This window comes from Chiloscyllium punctatum, chromosome 24 (genome assembly GCF_047496795.1).
Source record: "Chiloscyllium punctatum isolate Juve2018m chromosome 24, sChiPun1.3, whole genome shotgun sequence".
Lineage (NCBI taxonomy): Eukaryota > Metazoa > Chordata > Chondrichthyes > Orectolobiformes > Hemiscylliidae > Chiloscyllium > Chiloscyllium punctatum.
Genome location: NC_092762.1, coordinates 58,246,185 through 58,269,727, shown reverse-complemented (window position 1 = coordinate 58,269,727; position 23,543 = coordinate 58,246,185). Strand labels below are relative to the sequence as shown.

At 40.6% G+C, this 23,543-nt stretch overlaps 1 protein-coding gene across 3 annotated transcripts in view; it reads right to left on the bottom strand.

Annotated features, from left to right (window-relative positions):
• Positions 1-18,817: 18,817 nt before the first annotated feature.
• Positions 18,818-23,543, bottom strand: part of tmem259 (transmembrane protein 259) — a 55,412-nt gene continuing 50,686 nt past the window's right edge. For all 3 annotated transcript variants that reach the window (XM_072593917.1, XM_072593916.1, XM_072593915.1), the window contains one exon: positions 18,818-20,314. In XM_072593917.1, coding sequence (XP_072450018.1) covers positions 19,550-20,314 — 765 coding nt within the window. In that variant the 3' untranslated portion in view covers positions 18,818-19,549. The remainder of the gene's footprint in view (positions 20,315-23,543) is intronic.

The window sequence follows — 23,543 nt, the reverse complement described above, 5'->3', positions numbered from 1 at the left end:
TTCCACATCTGAAAGAAGTTTACGTGTACTTCCACACATCAGCTACTGCATCCCTTGCACCTAATATGGTCTCCTCTACGTCGGGGAGACAGGACGCCAACTTGTGGATCGTTTCAGAGAACATCTCTGGGGCACCCGCACCAACCAAACTCACCATCCTGTGGCTGAACACTTCAACTGCCCCTCCCACTCTGCCAAGGACATGCAGGTCCTGGGCTTCCTCCATCGCCAAACACTAACCACTTGACACCTTTAGGAAGAATGCCTCATCTTCTGCCTTGGGGCCCTCCAACTACATAGGATCAATGTGTATTTCACCAGTTTCTCCATTTCCCCTTCCCCCACCTTATCCCAGTCCCAACCTTCCAAATCCGCACCATCCTCTTGAATGCTCCTACCCGTCTATTTAGTTTCCTAACTATTTGCTCCACCCTCCTCTCCAACCTATCACTTTCACCCCAACCTTCATCTACCTATCACATTCCCAGCTACCTTCCCCCCAGCCCCACCTCCCCTCCCATTTATTTCTCAGCCTTCTTGGCCCATAAGCCTCATTCTTGAAGAAGAGCTTATGCCTGAAACATCGATTCTCCTGCTCCCCAGATGCTGCCTGACCGGCTGTGCTTTTCCAGCACCATACTCTTCAACTCCACTCCCACACCTGGTCCAGTCATGACAATGGATTGTGTTAAACCAACCCATTTTGACCCACTCTCAGGCCTATTATTACATGAGTTGCTTTAAGCACAACTTACTCATTCTCTCTTACTCTCAGCTCTCATTATCGCTTATTCAGCTTTTCTTCTGTCCTGGTCTACTACCACTAATCCCCTTGTCTGCCTACCCCTTTCGTATTTCTTTCTCTCACTCTCTCTGGGCCCCTTCTCCACCTAACTCTCACCTCTTCCCCTTCCATTTGCAACTTGGTATTCAGTGTAATTACCATTTTTACCTACAAATAACAGTTCTGATGAGGAGTAATTGACTCAAAAAGATAATTCTGCTTTCTCCCTACTGATTCTGCCAGACCTGGAGTCATAGAATCATAGAGTCATACAGCATGGGAACAGAACCTTGGGTTCAATCTGTCCACTTCGTCCAGACATCCCAAACTGACTAAGTCCCTTTTGCCTGCATTTGGACCATATCCCTCAGAACCTTTCTTATTTATATACCCATCCAGATACCTTTTAAATGATGTAATTGTGCCAGCCTCTACCACTTAGTCTGGCAGCTTGTTCCAGTCATGCACCACCCTCCCTCTGCTTGAAAATGTTACTCCCAGATCCTTTTTAAATTCTTTCCTAAATCTGTGCTGTCTAGTTTTGGACTCCCATCACCTAGGACAAGGACCTTGGCTATTCATCCTATCCTTCATGATTTTATGAACTTCTGTAAGGTCACCCTTCAGTCCCGATGCTCCAGGGAAAGAGGCCCCAGTGTGTTCAGCTCCTCCCCATAGCTCGAACCCTCCACTCCCTTCAACAGCCTTGTAAATCTTTTCTGGACCCTTTCAAATTTAACAATATCCTTCCTATAGAATGGCAAGCAGAATTAGACACAGTATTCCAAAATTGGCCTCAACAATGTCCTGTAGAGCCGCAATATAACATCCCAACTCCTATACTCAATGCTCTGACCAATGAAGGCAAGCATGCCAAGAGCCTTCTTCACCATCCTTTCTACTTGCAACTCCACTTTCAAGGAACAATGCACCTGCAATTCTCTTTGTCTGGCAACATTCCCTAGGACCCTCCCATTAACTGTATAACTACTAACCCAGTTTGCCTTACCAAAATGCAGCACCTCACATTTATTGAAGTTAAATTCCATCCGCCACTCTTCAGCCCATTGGCTCATCTGATCAAGGTCCCACTGTATTCTAAGATAATCTTCTTCACTGTCCATTAAACCTCCAATTTTGGTGTCATCTGCAAATTTACTAACTATACCTCCTATATTCACATTCAAATTAGTTATATTTATATGATAAGGACCTAGCACTGTACCTTGGAGTACACCACTGGCTACAGGCTTCCAGTCCAAAAAGCATCCCTCCACCACCATTCTCTGTTTCCTATCTTCAAGACCATTTTGTATCCAATTGGTTAGCTCCCATGGATCCCCTGCGATCTAACCTTACGAACCTATTGAGTTTCACCAACAATTTCTATTTTTGTTTCTGATCTGTGGCATCTGCTGTTCATTGTTTTATCTAAGTCTAAGCAGGGTGAGACTGTGAACTAATATTGTGAAACAAGGATATGGTACAGGCTTGAAACAAGCCTCTTGTATCTGTTTTCAGAATTGCAGAATTGCATAAAAAAACAAGAGGCAAATAGGAGGGACGAACTTACAATGATTAAAAGGATTAGAACAACGAATAGGCCAGATGGCTGTTAAGTGCCCTGGGCCTGACTGCCAGCACCCTCTAGTCTTACAGAAAATAACTTCTGATGTAGTGAATGTATTGATTGCAATCTTCCAGAATACCCTAGATTCTAGAAAATCCCAAAGGATTGAAAACCTCAAATCTTAGCACGATTCAAGAAATGAGGGAGATAGAAGGCAAGAGCTAAAGACTAGTTAATACAGCTTCTGCCATTGAGAAAACAATAGAATCCATTACTACAGAGGTAGTAACAGCTCATTTGGAAAATCAAAAACAAAATCAGACAGAGTCAACATGGATCTTTGAAAGGGATATTGTGTTTGACATACTTGTGAGAGTTCTTTGAAGGTATCATGGAGTGAGTGAGAATAAATGAGGAACCAACAGTCATTTTATAATTCTCCAAATTGCTCAAGCCTCTGTTTGGGTTCATGGTAAGACAAAAATTGATAGACAGCAGTTTTGATGTGACAAGTTAAAATAATTTGTTAAGTAATAAAGCAATACTAAACAACTAGATGATACTTTAGAAGTCATTCTGATCTCTAATCTTTGGGGCTACTCAGACATATGTCGACACTGGCTCTGGTCTGGTCTGACTTCTTTATTCTCTTTCTGCCCTTATCTCTTCCAAATTATTTTTATTTGTGAATCTGCACATCTATAAATGGGACTATTTTAGAGAGAGCTTTTAATCCTTTCTTAGCTCTGGAATCCAACATTTTCTTACCATATTTGGCGGAAGCAATTGATTCACAAGTTTCATAATAAAACGAAGATTGTGGGAGAAGTCATTGCTGTTTGAAAAAAAAGCCTTAAGATTCTTCACGTCCTTTGAAAAATAGCACTGCTATTAATGCAGAACATTCGTATCAGCCCAGATTAGAGATTCCAGTTCTATATTGAAACTTAGAATCTTTGGTCTATTGACTCAATGACAAGAATGCTGTTAATTGAGACAAGCTGGCATTTATGGATATATTTAGTGTTCAGTTCTCCCAGGAGATCTGTTTTCAAGGGTGACACAAATAAGAGAATTAGTTATCTCCAACTCATTGTAAAGGCACTATTACATATGTATTTTTGTGAATTGTCATGAGAAATCAGTTCTAATGAGTTTGCCGCTATGCAGCACTTTCCTCCACATGTAATGTTATGAATAGATGCCATATGGATTTCATTCCCTTTTGCCTTCAGAGGTCAATGGGCTGACCATCTTTTTCTGTAGTAAATCCTACACATTGTCATTTTGAAAACATCAAATTATTTTACCCCCGTTCGTGACTTCTGTCCACCAGAAATAATTTTTTGCTGATAAATTGTTCTTATGCAAAAAGTGCCACTTTTCCATACCAATCTCTGTTTAATTATACTCAGAAACCAACAACAATTGAAACTGGTAATTTGCTAAACGACTGAATCAATATGCAACAACTATATCATTTATATCCTTTAGACACTTTATTAAATTTGCATGGCAATTTATTCTTAAAAGTGCATCATTTTGCATTACATGGGAAACCTTAAAGCTGACATTATGGACTCAGTGTGATCTGAATTGCTTTTGAATAATGTAGTCTGGTCTTACTGAGAGAGGACATGCTATAAGCGAAGTAAATAAGCTGTGCTATTTTATCAGCTATTCTTGATTAAGTAGCCCTGTATCAAAGCATATTTTTACTATTTGAATTTAGGTACACAGGAACAGGAGTGGACAATTCAGCCCACTGTGTCTGCTCCACTTGTCAATTGGATCATGGCTGATCATCTAACTCAATGGCACTTGCTTGCACTATTTCCATGTTCCTTGATGTTATTAGTCTTCAGAACCTCATCAATAATGTCATGAGCTTCCACAGCCTTGGGGAGATAGTTCCAAATGTCATCACCCGCTGGGTGAAGAAATTTCTCCTTATCTCAGTTTTAAATGTGCAATCCTTATCCTGAGATTATGTCCTCTGGTTTTAGACTCACTAGCCAGAGAAAATATCCTAAAGTTTCAATGAGACTACCTCTCATTCTTCAGTCTAGAGAAAATACAAACTCAGTTACCTCAGTGTCCACTCATAAGACAATTCCACTATCTCTGGTGAACCTGTGTTGCACTCCCTGTATTGAAAGTACATCATTCCTTAGACAAAGGACTAAAGCCAAATACAATAGGTGTAAAGGTGAGATCTCACCAAGGCTGTATACAACTGCAGCAAGGTAACTTCACTCATACCTTCCTGATGAAGACTAACATTACATTTGCCTCCTAAGTGATTGCTGCATCTGCATGTTCGCTTTTAGCAAGTGACTCATGAACAAAGACGCACAGGTCTCTGAAAATCAGCACCTCCTGATCATTCACATTTAAGAAATATCCTTTCTGTTTCTTCTTCCAAAGTGAATCACTTCACAATTAGTCACATCATATTCTGCCACGTTCTTTCTACCTCATTCATTTAGCCTGTCCAAGTCCTCTTCAAGCCTTCTTACATCTTCCTATGTTTCCACCCCATTTGGTGTCAGCAGCAAATGTTGGAATGTTATAATTGATGCCCACATCCTAATTATTTCATAGGAAGTGTGAATAGCCGTGGACCCTTGCAGTACCCCACTTGTAACAGTCTGTCATTCTGAGAAAAAATAATTTATTTCTACTCTAATTACAGTTTGGTAACCAGTTCTCAGTCAACCATAAAGTATTTCCCCCCAACCCAAAATGCTCTTATTTTATTTACTAATCTGTATGGGACCTTTTCAAAAACCCTCTGAAAATCCAACTGCAACACATCCATTGGATCTCCTTGATCAAAGCTACAAGTATATTCTCAAAAAGATATGTTTGTCAAACATGATCTCCCTTTCATAAATACATGTACTCCCCAACCTTTTTTTCCAAACGTCTACCTATCACATCCTTTTTTATAGATTATAACATTTTCCATCCTACTAGCATCAAACAAGGACATCCGTGGTTCTCTATTCTCCCTCTTCGCAAATACTGGGGTTACATTTGTCTTTTTTCAGTCTCCAAGAACCTTTTTAGAATCCACAGATATTGGAATGATAACCAAGCAATCCACTATCTCTTTAGTCACCTCCTTTAATGCTCTGAGATGAAGCTCAATTTGGTGGAGCAAAATTATTAATGTTCAATTCAGTTATCTTTTTAAGTAGTACATCTATATAAATACTAACTTCCTTTGTTCCTCAGTTTTTTTAGGTGTCTAGGTCCTTTAGTCACCTAGTATTTCTGTGAGATGTTAAATAAAGAAATAAACCATTCAGCTCAGCTGTTGTATGCTGACGTTTAGTCAATACATTAACCTCCTCCAATCAAATGAGATCTTCACACCCTGTTTCCACATCCCACTTTCTCTTCTCTCTCAGGGATCAAGCCTCCACTTAAAGGTATCAAAATTATCGTATGGTTCAGAGGGTCTTTGCACAAGGACAGAACTGTCCGTCACACATCTAGTTGATTCTTTTTTTGGAATAAACAGCAAATATATTGGACAAGTCATGTCTTCACAGATTGGAATGCCTTAAGCAGCTTTTACCTACTCCTGACATGACAACTCAGTAGTGTTGCAATACCTGATGGCTGATATCCTGGCATTCACTGCAGTATAAAGTCAAGAAATGTCTGAGTGCCAAAGTGGAAATTCAGACTGAGCTTGTGAAATACAACTTGTTGCTATACAAGCCCCACAGGCTTAGAGATGAGATTGGTGAGTTGAATATTTCATGGAGCATTGGATATGTATTTGGATAAAGCTGTAATGGAATGGCTGTTTTGTGATAGAGTTTATTTCAGGATTGTATTCAAGAGAATGCAGCTGTTGGTAAGATGGGGTTAAATGTTGAAGAGTGCTGGATCTTTGTTTTCATTCAGGGTAACTGGAATCTGATGAGCCACTCATAGACAGTCCACCTGGAGCATGGACAAGACAACTGCCTCCACATCAATTTTGTTCTTCTCCTCCTTTTCCTCCTGTGAACGTTGTCACCAAAACACTGGTGCCAAGGAAGGCTGTCCACTTATGCTGCAGGTTGCTGAGTGTACAACAGACCCAGCATCAATTATAACATCACTGTAAGGTAATATGGGAGGGTTTCTTCCAAATGGCCAAGACAGTCAAATCATTGCTTCAGTTCAGTAATTGACTGCTTAGCCGTGTGGTTTTTGTAAGAATGGCCCTCATTTAGGCACAAACTTCAAGTGATGGAGTTGTGGAGGGGATTCCTCAGCTATGTTTAGGGCAGAAAGCCCTTGTTACTGAGTGGCCACTTATTGGTTCAACTGAACAACTGGCGAAGAGGTTGCTGGTCCAGTGGATAGAGGGTGTAATGAAGATATCACAATTTCTGCCAGGATCACAGGTGTAAATCAGCTTAATTACTAGGTGCTCGCAAACACAACAGCACATCTCAATACAGTCACAAGCCACTTCTGTACAATCAATGTCACCGTACACAATGGAGAACCCTCTTGGCAAACCCATGTGTGAACAACTCCTGCTTCTCTCCATTTAAAGAAGGGTCAAAGCCTCAGTAACCTTCTGCATGCAGTAAATGATGAACTACAAGGTGTTTGCTATATTGTCTAAATGAGCCTGAATGGTTTGCTGGTTTATAAAATAAATTTGGGATTAGGTGATCTTGATTGCCTGACAGTAATGTCCATTCTCTGCTTTAACGTTTTAAGTCTTGTTCCAAGGAGGCGTACGGATAGGTTAACCTTGGAACCATCTTGGTGAAAGTGCAGCTGGAAACCACACCACTCCTTCTATAAGTACGACTAGGAGAAGTATCTCTTAGCACCCTAAGTGAGTAAGGCGATCTGTGAGAGTTCTTTTTCTTTTCTCATAATGAGCAGTTAATCTCCTTTTCTGCCACTGCGTTTTCTTCCACTAATGCTGCAGCCAAATGATGACTGGACACTAATCTCCATCACAGAGACTTAGTAGTTTTGTAACAGCAACTAAATCCTTCCCAACACTCTGTACAGGCTTTAGCAACTTCTTGGAACAACACCACTTAGTACTTCTACAAACACAGCAAGATCTAAGTACTATGCAACTACTCTGTAAGTTGGACAGTGTTGTCTTTAAGTAGTGCTGGGGGTCTGGGGTGATCTGTCCTGTTACTGTGTTTAAGATAGTGCCTTAACTAGAGCAGCCAGGTTGAAAGTAGTCAGAGATCAAATCATGTGTTAGTTGTAACCAGCCCTCTCTGTACACTATTGCACTCAGTGTCCTCACTAATACTTTTACCAATGTGATATTTGGAATGATTCATACAAACAGTGAATGGGAGGAATATTAATGCCAACTGTCCCCTAAATTAATGCCCATAGCGTCAGAATACCAAGACTCAGAAGTAAGATTTGCAGCTCACTTGATTCTAGACCCAAGAGTTCTTTTGGACTATCACTCCAACATCTTAACCTGTAAAAAAGCGCCCTCTGGTGCTGCTTTGCAAAATTTTTTCGCACATCAGGGCAATTTGTCTAAACATAAAAATTACCTCGCATTCTCCTCCATAATGTGTTCCTTTAAGGGTTTATCTTTCTCATTCTGCAGTTACAGCCCTAAGGCTTATTTCAAACCTCTATTCAGATATCTTAATTTAGCTGGAATTAGAAATTTCTTTCTATTCTGAAACATTTTGGGCAATAATGGCTTGAGTGAACTTTTTCTTTCAAATAAAGTATGCTAAACCTTCTTGTACAACCCCCGAGCTCTCCTCACAATAGTTATTTGACAATAATTTCTTGATCCTGTGAAATTCTCTCATATCAAAGGAAACAGTTAATACTGGCAATGCAGTACCGTGCTCAGGTGAGTGTGCTGTGCAGGTGACCTGTTGTAGTTCATGTGGTGAATGTGCTCCCACACTGTCTTTAAGAAGGGAGTACTATATTTTCACCCAATGATAATGAGGGAACAGTGATATATTCCCAAGTTACGTTGTTGTGTGAAAGATAGTGATGTTGTTACGTGTCTGCTGACCTTGCTCTTCAAGTGGGTTAAGGTAGCAATTTTGGGACAAACCTTGGTTAACTGTTCCACTGAAGAGTCATACTGGACTCAAACTGTTAACTCTTTTCTATCTCCACAGAAGCTTTAATTTCAGATTGCCAGCATTTGCAGTACATTGCTTTTATTTATATGGTTGACCCAGTTCAGTTTCTGGTCAATAGTATTGACAAATGCCTGAACCATATGTTGATAGTGGGGAAATGCAACAACAGTGATGTCATTGAATGTCAAGGGAGCTGGTTAGATTCTCTCTTGCTGGAAATAATCATTATTTATTAGGTGTGTGGTGCAGTGCAATGTTTACTTACTACTTACAATCCCAAGCCTAAGTCTTACCCACTTATTGTTGCATATAGACTCAGGATCTGAGGAGTTTGCAAGTGGTGCTGAATATTATGCAATCATCTGTGAACCTTACCTTATGATGTAGGGAAAGAGATCGGTGAAGCAATTTGAAGGAACTTGGCCTAGAATTTCAGTTTTATGATGTTGCTTGACTGTGACCAAAAATCCTGAATTGAAATTCTCATTAGCTATAGAAAGGACCAAGATTAAGTGAGGGGATAGAAACTGGTTTCATTCAGGGAGGCTACATGGGAAAATCCTAGAGCAAAGACTACAATGACTTATTTAATTATCTTCATTCATTTCGCAAAAATCCAGACTATAAGAATTGAGAATCCGGAAATGGGCAGAGTAGTTGTGGGTTTTTGGCACAAAGACAATGAATTTCATTAGTGTCAGTAAAAGCCTTCAGCCATTCCACAATTGCTTTGTGGATGAGGATGCTTTCCTAAAGAGAGAATACACTACATTCAAAGAATTTGAATGATGGCATAAAACCATAGAATTCCATGGTCTTTTGGTAGCCTGGTGTGGCAGTCTCTAAGGGGCCCCCTGTCTGACCTCAGCATGGATTTCTGGCCTCAATGATTCCAGAGCAGTCTCCCAGCCTTGAGGTGAGGCCCAGCGTGATCTGAAGTCAAGGCCCAGTGTGGACTAGAGGCTAGGTGCCTGCATTTACTAGGTTTGAAGAACTATTATTCTGAACTTTTTATTTCCTTATTTTTTGAATCTTTTCTCCCTAATAATTTGCTCTTTAGAGTCTGAACCTAGATGCCTTCGTACTTAAAATAGCACCATAAGTGGTGACTTGTAAACTTTTTGCTATACTCATTTGAGTATGTGTACAATAAAGCTAATTGGTGATTCTAATTTTAATTTTATTCCATTGTGTCTACACTGAATTTGCTAGATTAACCTGAGAATAAACCCAATTCCCTACTCTCCCTTTAGCTCTACATCTTTAAAATGAAAACTAGAAATAAATTTTAAATGAGGCCCTCTACCTCATCTGACAGTAATATTTCAGGCTCCAATAATGCACTGTGCAAATGAATTTCTAACCGTTCTCCCTATCCTTCTGCAGTTTTGAATTGTTGATATCATTATCGCTGACTCCCCACCTAGAGGAAATAATCTTTCACTAATTCCTTTATCAAAACGTTACAATTTAAAAATGTTCCATTATACTTTCTTTTATATTCTGCTCCACTGCAAATCGTCCCAGGGCCTCACACCTCTCATAACTAAATTCCCATCCTAAGTATCTTGCAGGCTTGCTAACATAATTTTAATTAGAATAATTCCTCTTAAAACAAAGTTTGGGAAACTAAGTTTCAAATTAATTTCTGCCATATTTGGACCTACACCACCAAACTCTCAGAAATGTGAAAGCAGCTTATGCAATTTTAAGATTGGGCCAAGTTATTTGTTAGGGTGATGCAAAGGAAGCTTTGGCCTATACTAGACTTGAGCTGTATATTACTAAGGAACCTTACTTTGCAACTATAAATATTTTTAAGAGTGCTCAATGCTAAATATGGAAATATTTGGGAAGAATACCTCATCTGCCATCTTGGGATCCTTCAACCCACATGGCATCAATATTGACTTCACTAGTTTCCTAATCTCCCCTCCCCCTACCTCATCCAACCCTCCAACTCAACACTGCCTTCTTGAACTCTCCCACCTTCCTTCCCACTTATCTGCTCTACCCTCTCCTCCAAACTATCAATATTGCCCCTTTCCCAACCTGGATCTATTGTCTTCTCAGCTATCTTCCCCACCACGCCCATACTCCTCGCCCCCCCTCCTCCCCACCTTGCCGCACATTCTTGATGAAGGGTTAATGCCCGAAATGTCGATTCTCCTGTTCCTCAGATACTGCCTGACCTGCTGTGCTTTTCTAGCACCACACTTTTTGACCCATATATATGGGAATGTTGTATTCCTGAATATTAACATCTTTCAAGCAGTTTGAATATAGAACTTCTCATTGGGAGAAGGAAGAAATAAAAATCTGTGTTTCTCACAGAAAATTATGTAATAATTCTGACTGCTTTCGCTATTGTGGCAGCTTGGTTTGGTTAGTAATACAGATCCAGGGGGTCAGAAGATTGCATATTAAACTTTTCTTCAGTACCTGAGCACAATCTAAATTGTCAATACTCCCTCAGAACTACACCATCAGCTGCACCTTCTTTTGGAAAGATTTGGTTTAGCATCTCATTCAAAGTCGAGGTCAGGACTCCAAATGAGACTGCAAGCTGAAATTTTGTGGTCACAAGTTTAGATGCAACAATGACCACCATGATTATTAAACACTGCCCATCTATCTACACTTGTTAACAGCGATTATTAAACAACAATGAGGAATGGGACCTATGAATGGTCTTCATTTTCCCTACATAGAGGTGCTGAGGCCAACTGTAGCTTCCTATTGCTGATCTGGTCAAAATCAAAAGGCAACAACTCATCTTCTGTGGAGATTGGAAATGGTTTTAATGACCAGCAACAATTACATTCTGTTCCTGACTTTCACAGCTATACTCAAGCAAAACTATATACCATTCTGCAAATCTATATACCATCATGCTGTTCAAGCCCTTTCCACCATTTACTATGATGACGACTGGTTTTCACCTCAACTCCACTCAGAATCCCTACATCACTTGATGTCTTTAGACCAGAAAGTTTTGAAGATCAGCCTCAAATACTCAACGGCTGAGTGTCGACAGCATCCAGATTTCAAAGATTCACATTGCTTAGTGTAGGCATTTCCCATCTGAAGAATGGCCTGGCAGACAAACTTTTGTCAAGCAGCCAGCATCAAGCATTATTGATTACAGAGACCAGTTAACAAATTGCTTGCTTACATTGCTTGGGTAAACAATTTTCAGTTGCTTGTTAATTATTTACTATCTTCTACTTTCAAAATTAAAATGAATAAATACATATTATTACAAAATCAAAATTTAAAAACAAAACTTGTTTCCAAGTCCATTTTGTGAAAATTGTGCATGAAGTCCCAAAACACAGCACTCCTTACAATACAAATTATATAGCACTCTCAGCACTTCTCAGCTCTTGGTAAACCATCCAAGCTGCTTATCTAACATTTTTGCTGGATGAGGCAGAAACATTGGGAGTACTGAAGCCTTTGTTGCTGAACCTGGATTCTTAGCTACCAACACTCCATACCACTTCCTAGCAATAATCTGAGTTTAAACCAGTCTGTTTGCAACCCTGGTGTCAATGTGTGATACATTTACATTTGCAGCTGCATATTCATAGCATCATTTAAGCTGCCTATTATCAAACCTGTCACAATGTTGACTTTGTCTTCTTCTGCTGCTATGCCCTCCATTCATGGATTCTTTTTCCTTCTAAAGTTCAAATTCTATTCAAATGCATGGGTGAGCATGGAAAAGTAAATTGATACCGTAACAATAATGTCACTGGACTAGTAATCCAATGATGCCCATATCCCATTGAAGAATAAAGTAAAACATCAGGTTAGTCTCTACACTATGTAAATGTGTGCACTCAGATTTCAGCTGTCAGTGTCTTACCTTACACCATAGCCCTTTCCTCTATCACCTGTGTTTGTTGATTTACTTTGGCTCCTTAGTCAAGCATTATTTTGACTTCAACATTCGCATTCTTGTTTCCAAAGTCTTCCACAAACTCATGCCTCCCTATAGCTGCAATCCCTTCCGGTCCACAATTCTTTGAAATATTTGCACTCTTCTGGATGTAGGGTTGCTTGCTGAGCTGGAAGGTTCATTTTCAAATGTTTCATCACCATACTAAGTAACCTCTTCAGTGAGCCTCCAGACAAAGCATTGCTGATGTTTCCTGCTTTCTATTTATATGCTTGGGTTTCTTTAAGTTGGTGATGTCATTTTCTATGATGATGTCATTTCCTGTTATTTTTCTCAGTGGGTGGTAAATGGGATCCAAGTCAATGTGTTTGTTGTTAGGAGTTCCGGTTGGAATGCCATGCTGCTAAGAATTCTCAGGCGTGTCTCAGTGTCCTAGGATGGATGCGTTGTCCCAGTCGAAGTGAGTAGTCTCAGACTGCTCAGAGCCCTTGGCATCATGGTAGCCCACAATCCCACCAATACACTAAAACAGCAGCCAATGAACTTGAAAGACCCTATACAAACAAGCAAAACTAAATGTCATTTACAAAATACTGTACATGAACATCAACTAGCCACAAAATGACATGACCCTCTCTCACTAGTATCCCTACATAAAGATAAAGGAGGACACCATTTCATTCAAAACTAGGGGTCATAATTTTAAAGTGAGAGGAGAAATATTTACAAAAGGTCATTGGGGCAACTTTTTTTAACACAATGTCTTGTGTACACCTCTCACAAGCTCCTCAATCATCTCAGGCACTAACTCTACAGCAGGCCCCACAATTAAGATGGAGTCCACACACTCAGCCTGCACTCAGGATACAGCAGTACAGTTAAGGGACACTGCCAAAACAGGCAAGATGGCACCATGTACATGCACACCAAGAACAAGAAACTTGGCATTACCACCAGCAGTAGCCAAGCCCACACTTGCACCACAGTGGAAAATGTTATCACCATTGGAAAGTCGATTGTCAACTTATTGGGCCACAGCCTTCAACTGGAAGAGATTGAAGTTCTTGGCAGGGGTCTCAATTTCTGCCCCACCACCAAAATGGACCCCATGGGTCTTGCAGCAGACACAGAGGAATTTATCAGACGAATGAGACTCCGGAAATCTTTCAAGATGCCACTAGTGATCCCAGCGAGACCACTGCGGGACCAGAGCAGTCATCACAGGGATATGTAGAGGAGCGACCAAAGAGGAGTCAACTTGGACTCTACTGGAGGCCCGCTGCCCTGGGCTTGACAGGTATGTTCAAACTCAACTCAGGAAATATATTAATGCCAGATTCATTAGCTGCACCAACTAGGTAGAGCAAAACATCACCTGATCACAATGCAATGCCATGCTCTCAAAACCAATCCCATTGTCATCAAACCAGCAGATAAGACAGAAGCCATCGTCATTCAGAATAGGACATATTACTGAAAGGAAGTGTACCGATAACTGAACAAGTAACACTACAGGCAACTACTGGCCGATCCGACCAAAGAGCACACTGAATTAAATACATTGATCAGGACTTTGGATCCAGTCCTTCTGAGTTCCCTACACGCCCTCAATCCACATATTTCTCATGTAGACGACTTCTACTACCTTCCAAAAGATACACAAAACCAACACACTAGGACCTCTCATTGTATCAGGCATTGGGACCCTGTGTGAGAACCTCTCTATGTCGAAGGCATCGTGGGGCAGCATGGTGGCTCAGTGGTTACCACTGCTGCCTCACAGCACCAGAGCCCCATGTTCGATTCTAGCCTCAGGTGACCGCATGGAGTTTGCACATTCTCCCAGTGTTTGCATGGGTTTCCTCCGACAATCCAAAAATGTGCAGGTTAGGTGAATTGACCATGCCAAATTGCCCACAGTGTTAGGTGCATTAGTCAGAGAGAAATGGGTCTGGATGGGTTACTCTTCAGAGGATCGGTGTGGACTGGTTGGGCTGAAGGGCCTGTTTCCGCACTGTAGGGAATCTAATCTGATCTCGAAACCCATTGTACAGGGGACCCCCAACTTCTGTCGTAACACAACAGATTTCTTACAGAAACTCAGCACCCATAGACCAGTTGAACCAGGAACATTCTTCATCACAATGGACATTTCATCACTCTACACCAGCATCCCCCACAATGATGGCATTGTGGCAACAGCCTCAGTACTCAACATCAACAACTGCCAGTCTCCAAACACCATCCTACGACTCATCCACTATATCCTCGACAATAACATTTTCATCTTTGACAACCAGTTCTTCATCCAAACACATGGAACAGCCATGGGGACCAAATCTACACCGCAATATGCCAACATTTTCACGTACAGGTTCGAACAAGACTTGTTCTCTATGGAAGACCCCCAGCAACACTGTACACCAGCTACATTGACATTTTCTTCCTCTGGACCCATGGCAAGGAGTCACTGAAAAAGCTAGTGATACCAACGAATTTCATCCCACCAAACTCATCATGGACTACTCTCTACTATCTGTCTCATTCTTGGACACATACACCTCACTCTACCGCAAACCCACGGATAACCTCACGATGCTACACTTCTCCAGCTTCCATCTGAATTAAAACAGCCATTCCTATGGACAAGCCCTACACATCTACAGGATCTGTTCAGATGAGGAGGAACGTGATAGGCACCCAGAAGTATTGAAGGATGCCCTCAGAAGAATGGGGTACGATGCTCAACTCATCGATCGCCAGTTCTGACCTGTCACAGCGAGAAACTGTAATGACCTCCTCAGGAGACAGACATGAGCTGCAACCAACAGGATACCCTTCATTGTCCAGTACTTCCCAGGAGTCAAAATGCTACACCATGTTCTTTGCAGCCTGCAACGCATCATCAATAAGAACGAGCACCTCGCCAAAACATTCTCCACGCCTCCACTTCTCGCCATTAACCACCAAGCCTCAATCAGATCCTAGTTTCCAGCAAACAGCGTGGCCTTCAGGACAACACCATACAATCCTGCCGTGGTAGGCGCAAGATGTATCTGTGTGAACATGGATTCCACCATTACGTGTGGGGATGCCTCCCACTATGCACGTGGCAGGTACTCATGCGACTCAGCCAACATTGTCTATCTCATACGCTGCAGGCAAGGATGCCCTGAGGCATGGTACATTGGCGAGACTGAGCAGAGGCTACGGCAACAGATGAATGGACACCACACAACAATCAATAGACAGGAGTGTTCCCTCCCAGTCAGAACACTTTAGCAGTCTGAGACTTTCTACCTTGGACGTTCAGGTGACCGTCCTCCAAGGCGGACTTTGGGACAGATAACAAAATGGCTGAGCAGAGGTTGATAGCCAAGTTTGGTACCCATGGGGATGGCCTTAACCAGGGTCTTAATTTCATGTCACACTACAGGTGACCACACTACAGTACACACACTCCTACAGACCCATACTCTCTCTCAGACTCTCTCCCATACGCTCACACATAAATTCCCACACTTGCGCAGACTTATACCCCTTTACACTCACATGCGCACACACTCTCACAGACACGCATAACCAAACCCTCCCCAACACACACCCACATGCACACACAAGTTTGTGAGGTGAATTTGTACTTGCAGAATTACATTTGATTTTGCTCAAAAACTGCATGAATCCATGTAAGATTCCATAAATCCACTTTTTAGTTTAGAATGATCTGAACATTGTGGCACAGACAGTCGCACACAGGGCATCTCACACCTTAAATGCATTATCTGGGCCGACGTAACACCAATTGTTAAAGTTCACTTGAAATGTAACTTAAAAAACATTCTGCAATTTACATATGAAAGAACTGAAACCAACATGTTCATTCTAAATGATGAGAGACTTAAACAATCCAGGTCTTTTTTGATATATAATTTCAGTTACATTAACTGTAAACTTTTGCTATAAATTCTATTTCATACAAGCTTATAGTCCACAACCACCTGATGAAACAGCAGCACTCCAAAAGTTAGTACTTCCAAAAAAATCTGTTGGACTATAACCTAGTGCGTGATTTTTAACTCTGCCAGAGAAAGTGGTGGGTGCAGGTACAATTACATTTAAAAGACATTTGGATATGTCCATGTATAGGAGAGGTTTGGAGGGAAATGGGCCAAGCACAGGCAGGTGAGACAAGTTTAATTTGGGAACATGGTTGGCATGTACTATTTGGACCAAAGGGTCAGTTTCCATGCAGTATCACTGAGTTGAGCAGAAGAGAGCATCAAGAAATATAGGGAATGACACATAACAGCAACTTAGCAGAACAGACTGTATTGGCTGAATGGCCTACTTCTTGCCATTGGTGGTTGAGGATTTTCCATGGAAAATGCACCAATTAATAATGACTGACAGTTAACTACTGAGATGTATTTAACTTTATACTATGCAGGTTGACCGATTGGTTAGCTTCCTGGTTTAAATTAAACAAGGTTAAAGAGTTAACGGTCAGCCATCATTTAACACTTTCCATGACCATACTTCGAGAGTCCACCTGCGAACCAATATAAAATGTTGCTATTTTTAAATTCTCATTAATACCGTACTCTGATGAAAACTTTGTCAAAGAGTCTTTTGTCAGCAATACTCATTCCACCAAATTCCTATTAATGTGGAGGTTTCTACAACGGTCCTGTATTGACACAGAAGCATTAACCTATTCAAAGTAGGCAGGGAAGGGTGGCACAGTGGCTAGCACTGCTGCCACACAGCACTAGGGTCCCACATTCAATTCCAGCCTCAGGAAACTGTCTGTGTGGAGTTTGCACGTTCTCCATGTCTGCATGGGTTTCCTCCCACAGTCCAAAGATGTGCAGTGAGGTGAACTGGCTATGCTAAATTGGCCACAGTGTTCAGGGATGTGTAGGTTAGATGCATTAGCCATGGGAAATGTAGAGTTATAGGTTAAGGGTCTGGGTCTGGGAGGGATACTCAGAGGGTCACTGTGGACTTGTTGAGCCAAATGGACTATTTCCACACTGTAGGTGTTCTATGTAACTTCTACTTTTAATATAGCAGGCAGATAATTGTCACATGTACAAATTAAGCCTTGCAGACATTGGTGTTGCAAACCTTAATGTCCAAGTTTAAATTGTGGTAAATAAACTGTATGTTGTATGCAGCAGCTACCATATATAGTTGTGCTGCTCTTGGAAATGCAGCCTGTGCCAATTAACTAAACAGCAGATGACTGATTCAGCTGCTATTGCAACCTGGTGAGACTAGCCAACCAAACTTCCAAAGATGGCTTTTACAATTTTTATTGTATCCTTGTGCATAGTATTCAATTTAATAGCAAATGACCGAAGAGCAATCTAATCAGATTTGCATTTAATTTAATAAAGCAAGCTTGGAAATGTAATCAGTGCACAGAATACAAAAACCCTCAATTGTTCATGTAATTTATTGGGTCAGGGTGGTTTTATTAACAAAGGTAAGAAGATGGCAAAGTTACTTTAATTATGAAATCAGTTAAGTATTTAAAAAGGAATATGGGAAAGGTAGAAAAACAGACGATTAGAACACATTGCCCCTTACATGAGTACCATGGGGTAAATTGCTTTTTTTGGCACTGTAATTTGGTTGACAATTTCAGAAATTAGAATATATCACTACAAATGAATTGGTCATACTGCATTAAAGGATCTATCATTTGGCTTTGGAGAAATAAGTTGTTATAGTATTATTAGAAATCCAAACAACTTGACAGTTCAGAGATGGCACATATTAACAAGAAAAAATAAAGTTTTACTTCAGTTGTCTGCTTGTTATTTGTTCATCATTCCTGATGAAGGGCTTTTGCCCGAAACGTCAATTTTATTGCTCCTCGGATGCTGCCTGAACTGCTGTGCTTTTCCAGCACCACTCTAATCTAAACACTGCCCGTTATTTCAGACAGCCACCTGCCAGACCACAGCACCGGAAGAGCTCCAATTCCTCAACAAAAGGCTCATTCTTTAGACTGTGATCCAGGTGAGGGATCAGTTTTATGCTAACCTGGGAATTTGCCCTCCTTGTCCAATTACTAGAGGCTACATGCAACATTATTATTTTTCCCCAGCTCAGATCAGCTGACTCAATGTAAACTGAAGACATAACATTTTCGGGTTTGCACAGCTAAGCAATTCAATGTCTCAATGGGTTGAGTTAGCAGAAGAGCTGCAGAATGACATTTCATGTCAGTGCAATTGGGGTACTCTCAAGTTTCGAGCAAGGTTGGAATACATACTGATCCCAAGCAGAGGCACAGTGCCCTTTAATCTTGCTGAATCCAAAAGTCCAATTTCAATACCTGGAAAAAAAATTACAGCTTTTTGCTATAGCCACAGAATTTTTTTTCTTTAGGGATGTGATTCACGACAGATGGCTCATACATTTTAAAGTAAGTCACAAGCATGTTTAGATCTCATTTATTTTAATATATACAAAGACAGAAGCTCTCACATTACATTTAAATACAATACCATCAACAGAAAAGTCTATCAGAATCAGATCCAAATTAGTTAAATTCAAAGTTTATTAGAAGTTACAGAGAATTTCTGACACTACTACCTTTCAAATCTCTTCTATATTTAGGCACCAGTTCAAGAAACAAGACTTCCAAGAGTCTTTCAGGTAACGAGACCTTGCAGAATACAGTCAATACACATCAACTTATTGCACCGTGGAATCAACTTACATGTATACTGCGAGTTCAAAGGAACAAGCCATCTTCTACTGCCATTCAGACACTTGCCTTTTTACTATCCAGCTGTTGAATCAGCTGCTCTCTTTTTCAAGGGGCAGTCTTCCTCATTTTATAGACTGTTAGTGTTCCTCAGTACTTTAGCTCAAATATCACAGTAACGCACAGCTGTGCTAAAGAATATGGATTCCGTGACTAAATGCAGGAGTTAATTGTTCCAATTGAGCTCTGACCATTAATGCTCACTGAACAGCATACTGTTTCTGCCCTCAACACTCCATTTCCCAGAACTAACTGAAAGCACTGGGATATTTTGGTTTTACAGATGAAAACACGATGTAATAGTAATTCCCCCATATACACTCTACCATACACTTGCTGTGAACTTTGCAAAAAGATCTTCCAATAACAAATTTCCATACAGAGCAGAAAATAAGAGTCACGAGGTTCTTGAAATGCTGTGACCATTTGTCTCTGTTATAGAACTGTTTGAAACACTAGACTGGCTTCCGTGGTCCATCTGTGATTGCTCAAAGCTAGTGTCATTACCATGCACTGGCAAAAGCCCATAGGTCTCACTATCTTGTGTGGGAGACATGTCCTCATAGTCAGTTTTAGTAAGAGCCACCTCTTCATTCTCAGTTGTACAATAATTTAACATGTTATGGTCTATTTCTGTTTGAAGATCAACACTTTGTGAAGATACTGCTTTTTTGTTTTCTTCAGAACTTGCACCAGGTTGTATATGGTCAAGGGCATTAGAATCATTTAATAGATCCTCAGTATTTGAGCTGTCATTGCTTAATGGCTGAATCATGTTGCTGGAGCTCTCGGTGGGTGTATTCCGTTCTGGAGCTGCAATACCTTCTGATATGATAGCAGCAGTTTCTGCCACCCAATTCAGATCACCACTTAACGGTGTAACCTCAGAGCCTGGATTCTGCATACGGATAGGCTGAATGCTGTCAGCCAAGCTGGGAGTACCAGTAAGTTGGGCTGCATCAGTACCTGCTGTAAGATGGTTGCCTGGGTCAGTGGGGCTTGGCTGTGTGCTATCTATTGCAGTGTTATTGTTGAGGTTGTCCTGGAGTGTTGTCTGGTTGGCCTGGCCAGCCTGTTGATTCTGCAGCAACATTTCCTGAATGCGAATTTGCTGAAGGATGGCAGGCAGCTCATAGTGATGGAAGAAGTAGATCATTGAATGCTGCGAGGAGAAAATATATCCAATTAATGCGATGTTGTAAACAACTCAAATTTTACACCAGGCCTCTCTTTGTATACACACAACAGAACCTGGGAACAAATACAACACAATGCAAGTGAACTACAGTAGTCAGCAATTAATATTCTGCCCTTAACAAGTGATTGTCCTTTGCTTAACATAAAATTGTAATTTATCCCAGCTATTTAGGCTCCTGCATGTAACTGCACCTGACATTTGGATGTTCTTTTCAAAGGCCATTAGCTACCTACTTGTTATAGGACTCAGCATAGTTGACTCTTGACTTCTCCCTGTTGATCTCCCTTGTCATGTGGCACGAGTAAGAGCTCACTTATCCAGTCCTGACAGTTCACATTCAGAGACAGTTTCTTAGAGCAGCGCATTCTGGAAGCGACCACAGACTAGGCAATATTAGACTTGGTATTGTGTAACGCAACAGGATTAATGAATGAACTCGGAGTAAAAACAACTCTAGGCAGCAGTGATTATAATATGATTGAATTCAAAGTTTGGGAGAAGATTTGTAGCTCGGGTGCTCGTTGTTGTGGTTCTGTTCGCAGAGTTTGTGGTGCAGACGTTTCGTCCCCTGTCTAGGTGACATCCTCAGTGCTTGGGAGCCTCTGGTGAAGCACTTCTGTGATGTTTCCTCCGGCATCCACAGATTCAATCAATAAGCACATTGACCTGGAACCAATATACCGGCCACTGCAGCGGACAGCTGGAACTGACAACCGGGAGCAGCAGATACAAATCAGTATTAAATGCCGGAGGAAACATCACAGAAGCGCTTCACAGGAGGCTCCCAAGCACTAAGGATGTCACCTAGACAGGGGACGAAACATCTGCAACATAAACTCCCAGCTTGGCGAACGGAACCACAACAATACGATTGAGTTTTACATCCACGTTGAAAGGGAGAAGAATGAATCTAAGACTAGCATTTAAACTTTAAAAAGGGCAATGATGTGGACATGAAAACTGATTCAGGTGAAATAAACTAGAATATTAAGATAAGATATAGATCAGTAGAGAAGCAGCAGCAGACATTTAAAAGGACTATTTCAGAATATTCAGAACAAGGACATTCCTACAGCAAAGAACAATTCCAAGGGGCACCCACATCCGTGTTTAACTAAAGAAGTTAAAGAGTGCATCAAACTTGAGGAAAAAATCATATAATTACGCAAAGGTGAATATATGGTCAAATGACTGGCCAGAGTACAAAGAGTGGTAGATAATGATTAAAAGGTTAATTAAAACAAGTAAACTACAGCACGTCAGAAAGTTAGCTGCAGCTTTAAGAACAGGTAGTATGAGTTCCTACAGACATCTAAAAAATCAAAGTAGTACAATGAATGTTCATCTTTTAAAGGATGAGAATAGGGAGCTAATAATGGATAATAAAGAAACTCTGGATGTAAAGAATAAGTATTTTGTTTCTATTGTCACTTCAGAGTACACAAAAAATATCCCAGTAACACCATAAGTCAAGAGGTTGAAAGAAGATAGGAACTTGGTGAAATTATAACCACTAGGGAAGTGGTATTGTGCAAGTTGTACAGCAAAGTTTAAAAATTCGCTGGGTCCCGATGGACCTCAACATAGGAACTTAAGAGGTTGCTAATCGGGTAGAAGGTATGTCAGCGTGAATTTTCTAAAATTCATTAAAATTACAGAAAGGTAACACTCGTCTAGACATAGCAATGTAAGTCCCTTTATTCAAAAAAGGAAACAGAAAACAGGAGACTACAGGCCAGTTAACATGGATATCTGTAACAGAGAAAGTGCCAGAATTGATCAGTAAGGAGGTTACAACTGGGCATGCTGAAAATTTCAAAGTAATGAAGAGGAATCAGACCTGTTTTATAAAATAGAAATTCTGTTCATTCAATTTATTGCAATTCTTTGAAGGAATAATGTGCTGTGAATAATAGGAGGTAGCTAATGCACATAATATTTGGATTCCTAGAAGTCTTTTGACAAGGTTCCACATAAAACGTTATTGTGCACAGTGTAGGCTCAAGATGTAAAGCATAAAATACTAATGTGGATATGAAATTGGCTCATTTGCCGAAAACAGCGTATGCAATAATGGGTCTTTTAAAAGATTGAAGGATGCAACAAGTGGGGTCTGGTAGAGGTCTATGCTGAGTTCTCAACTTCTAAAAATTTCATAAATTACATAGATGAAGGGATTGAGGACACAGCGGTTTAAATTTGATGATGATATAAAAGGTAGGCAGGAAAGTAAGCTGCGAAGAATATATAACAGGGATGCAAACTGATGTAGATAGGTTAAATTGGTTAGCAAAATTCTGGCAGATGGAATATAATGTGGTAAAATGTGAAGCTGTTCATTTTGGCAGGAAGAATAAAATGCAATGGATCACTTAAATGGAGACTGACTGGAATTCCAAAGTGCAGTGGGATCCAGATGGACAAGTACTCAAGTCACAAAAGGTTAGCCATCAAGCCCAAGATGTAATCGGGAATGCAAATAGGATGAATAGAATTCAATTTGCATTTAGATTGGTTAAATCAAATCACTAACAACACAATGGAGGAGGAGTTCTTGGAGTGTGTGAGCTGGTTATTTGGATCAATACAATGAGGTACCAGCTAGAGGACAGGCCAACCTGAACTGGGTACTGGGCAATAAGAAAATAATAACTGACAAGAGTGACTGTAATGTGATGGAATTCTCCATTAAGATGGAGTGTAACATAGTTGATTCTGAGACTTGAATCCTGAATCTAAATACAGGAAACTATCATGGTTTGAAGTAAAAGCTAGCTAAGCTAAATTGGGGAGGGTTACATAAAGGTAGGACAGAGGACAGAAAATGACAAACATTTAAACAGTGCATGGAACAACTGTTCATTCCTATGTGACACAAAAACAAAATAAAAAAGATAGCCCAACCACAGCTAACAAGGGAAATTAGGAATAGTATTAGATAAAAATAAAAGGGGCAGACAAATTGGCCAAAGACAGCAGCAGGCCCGATGACTGGCAGCAGTTTAGATTTCAGCAAAGGAGGACAAAGGGATTGAGTAAGAGGGGAAAGATAATGTAGAAGAGCATGTCTGTGGGGAAACATGCAAACTGGCAGAGAACCTTCTACAGTTATGTGAAGAGAAAAAGATATGCGAAGACAATTGTAGATCTGTTACAGTCAGAAACAGCAAAGTTTATTGGAAAACAGATGGCA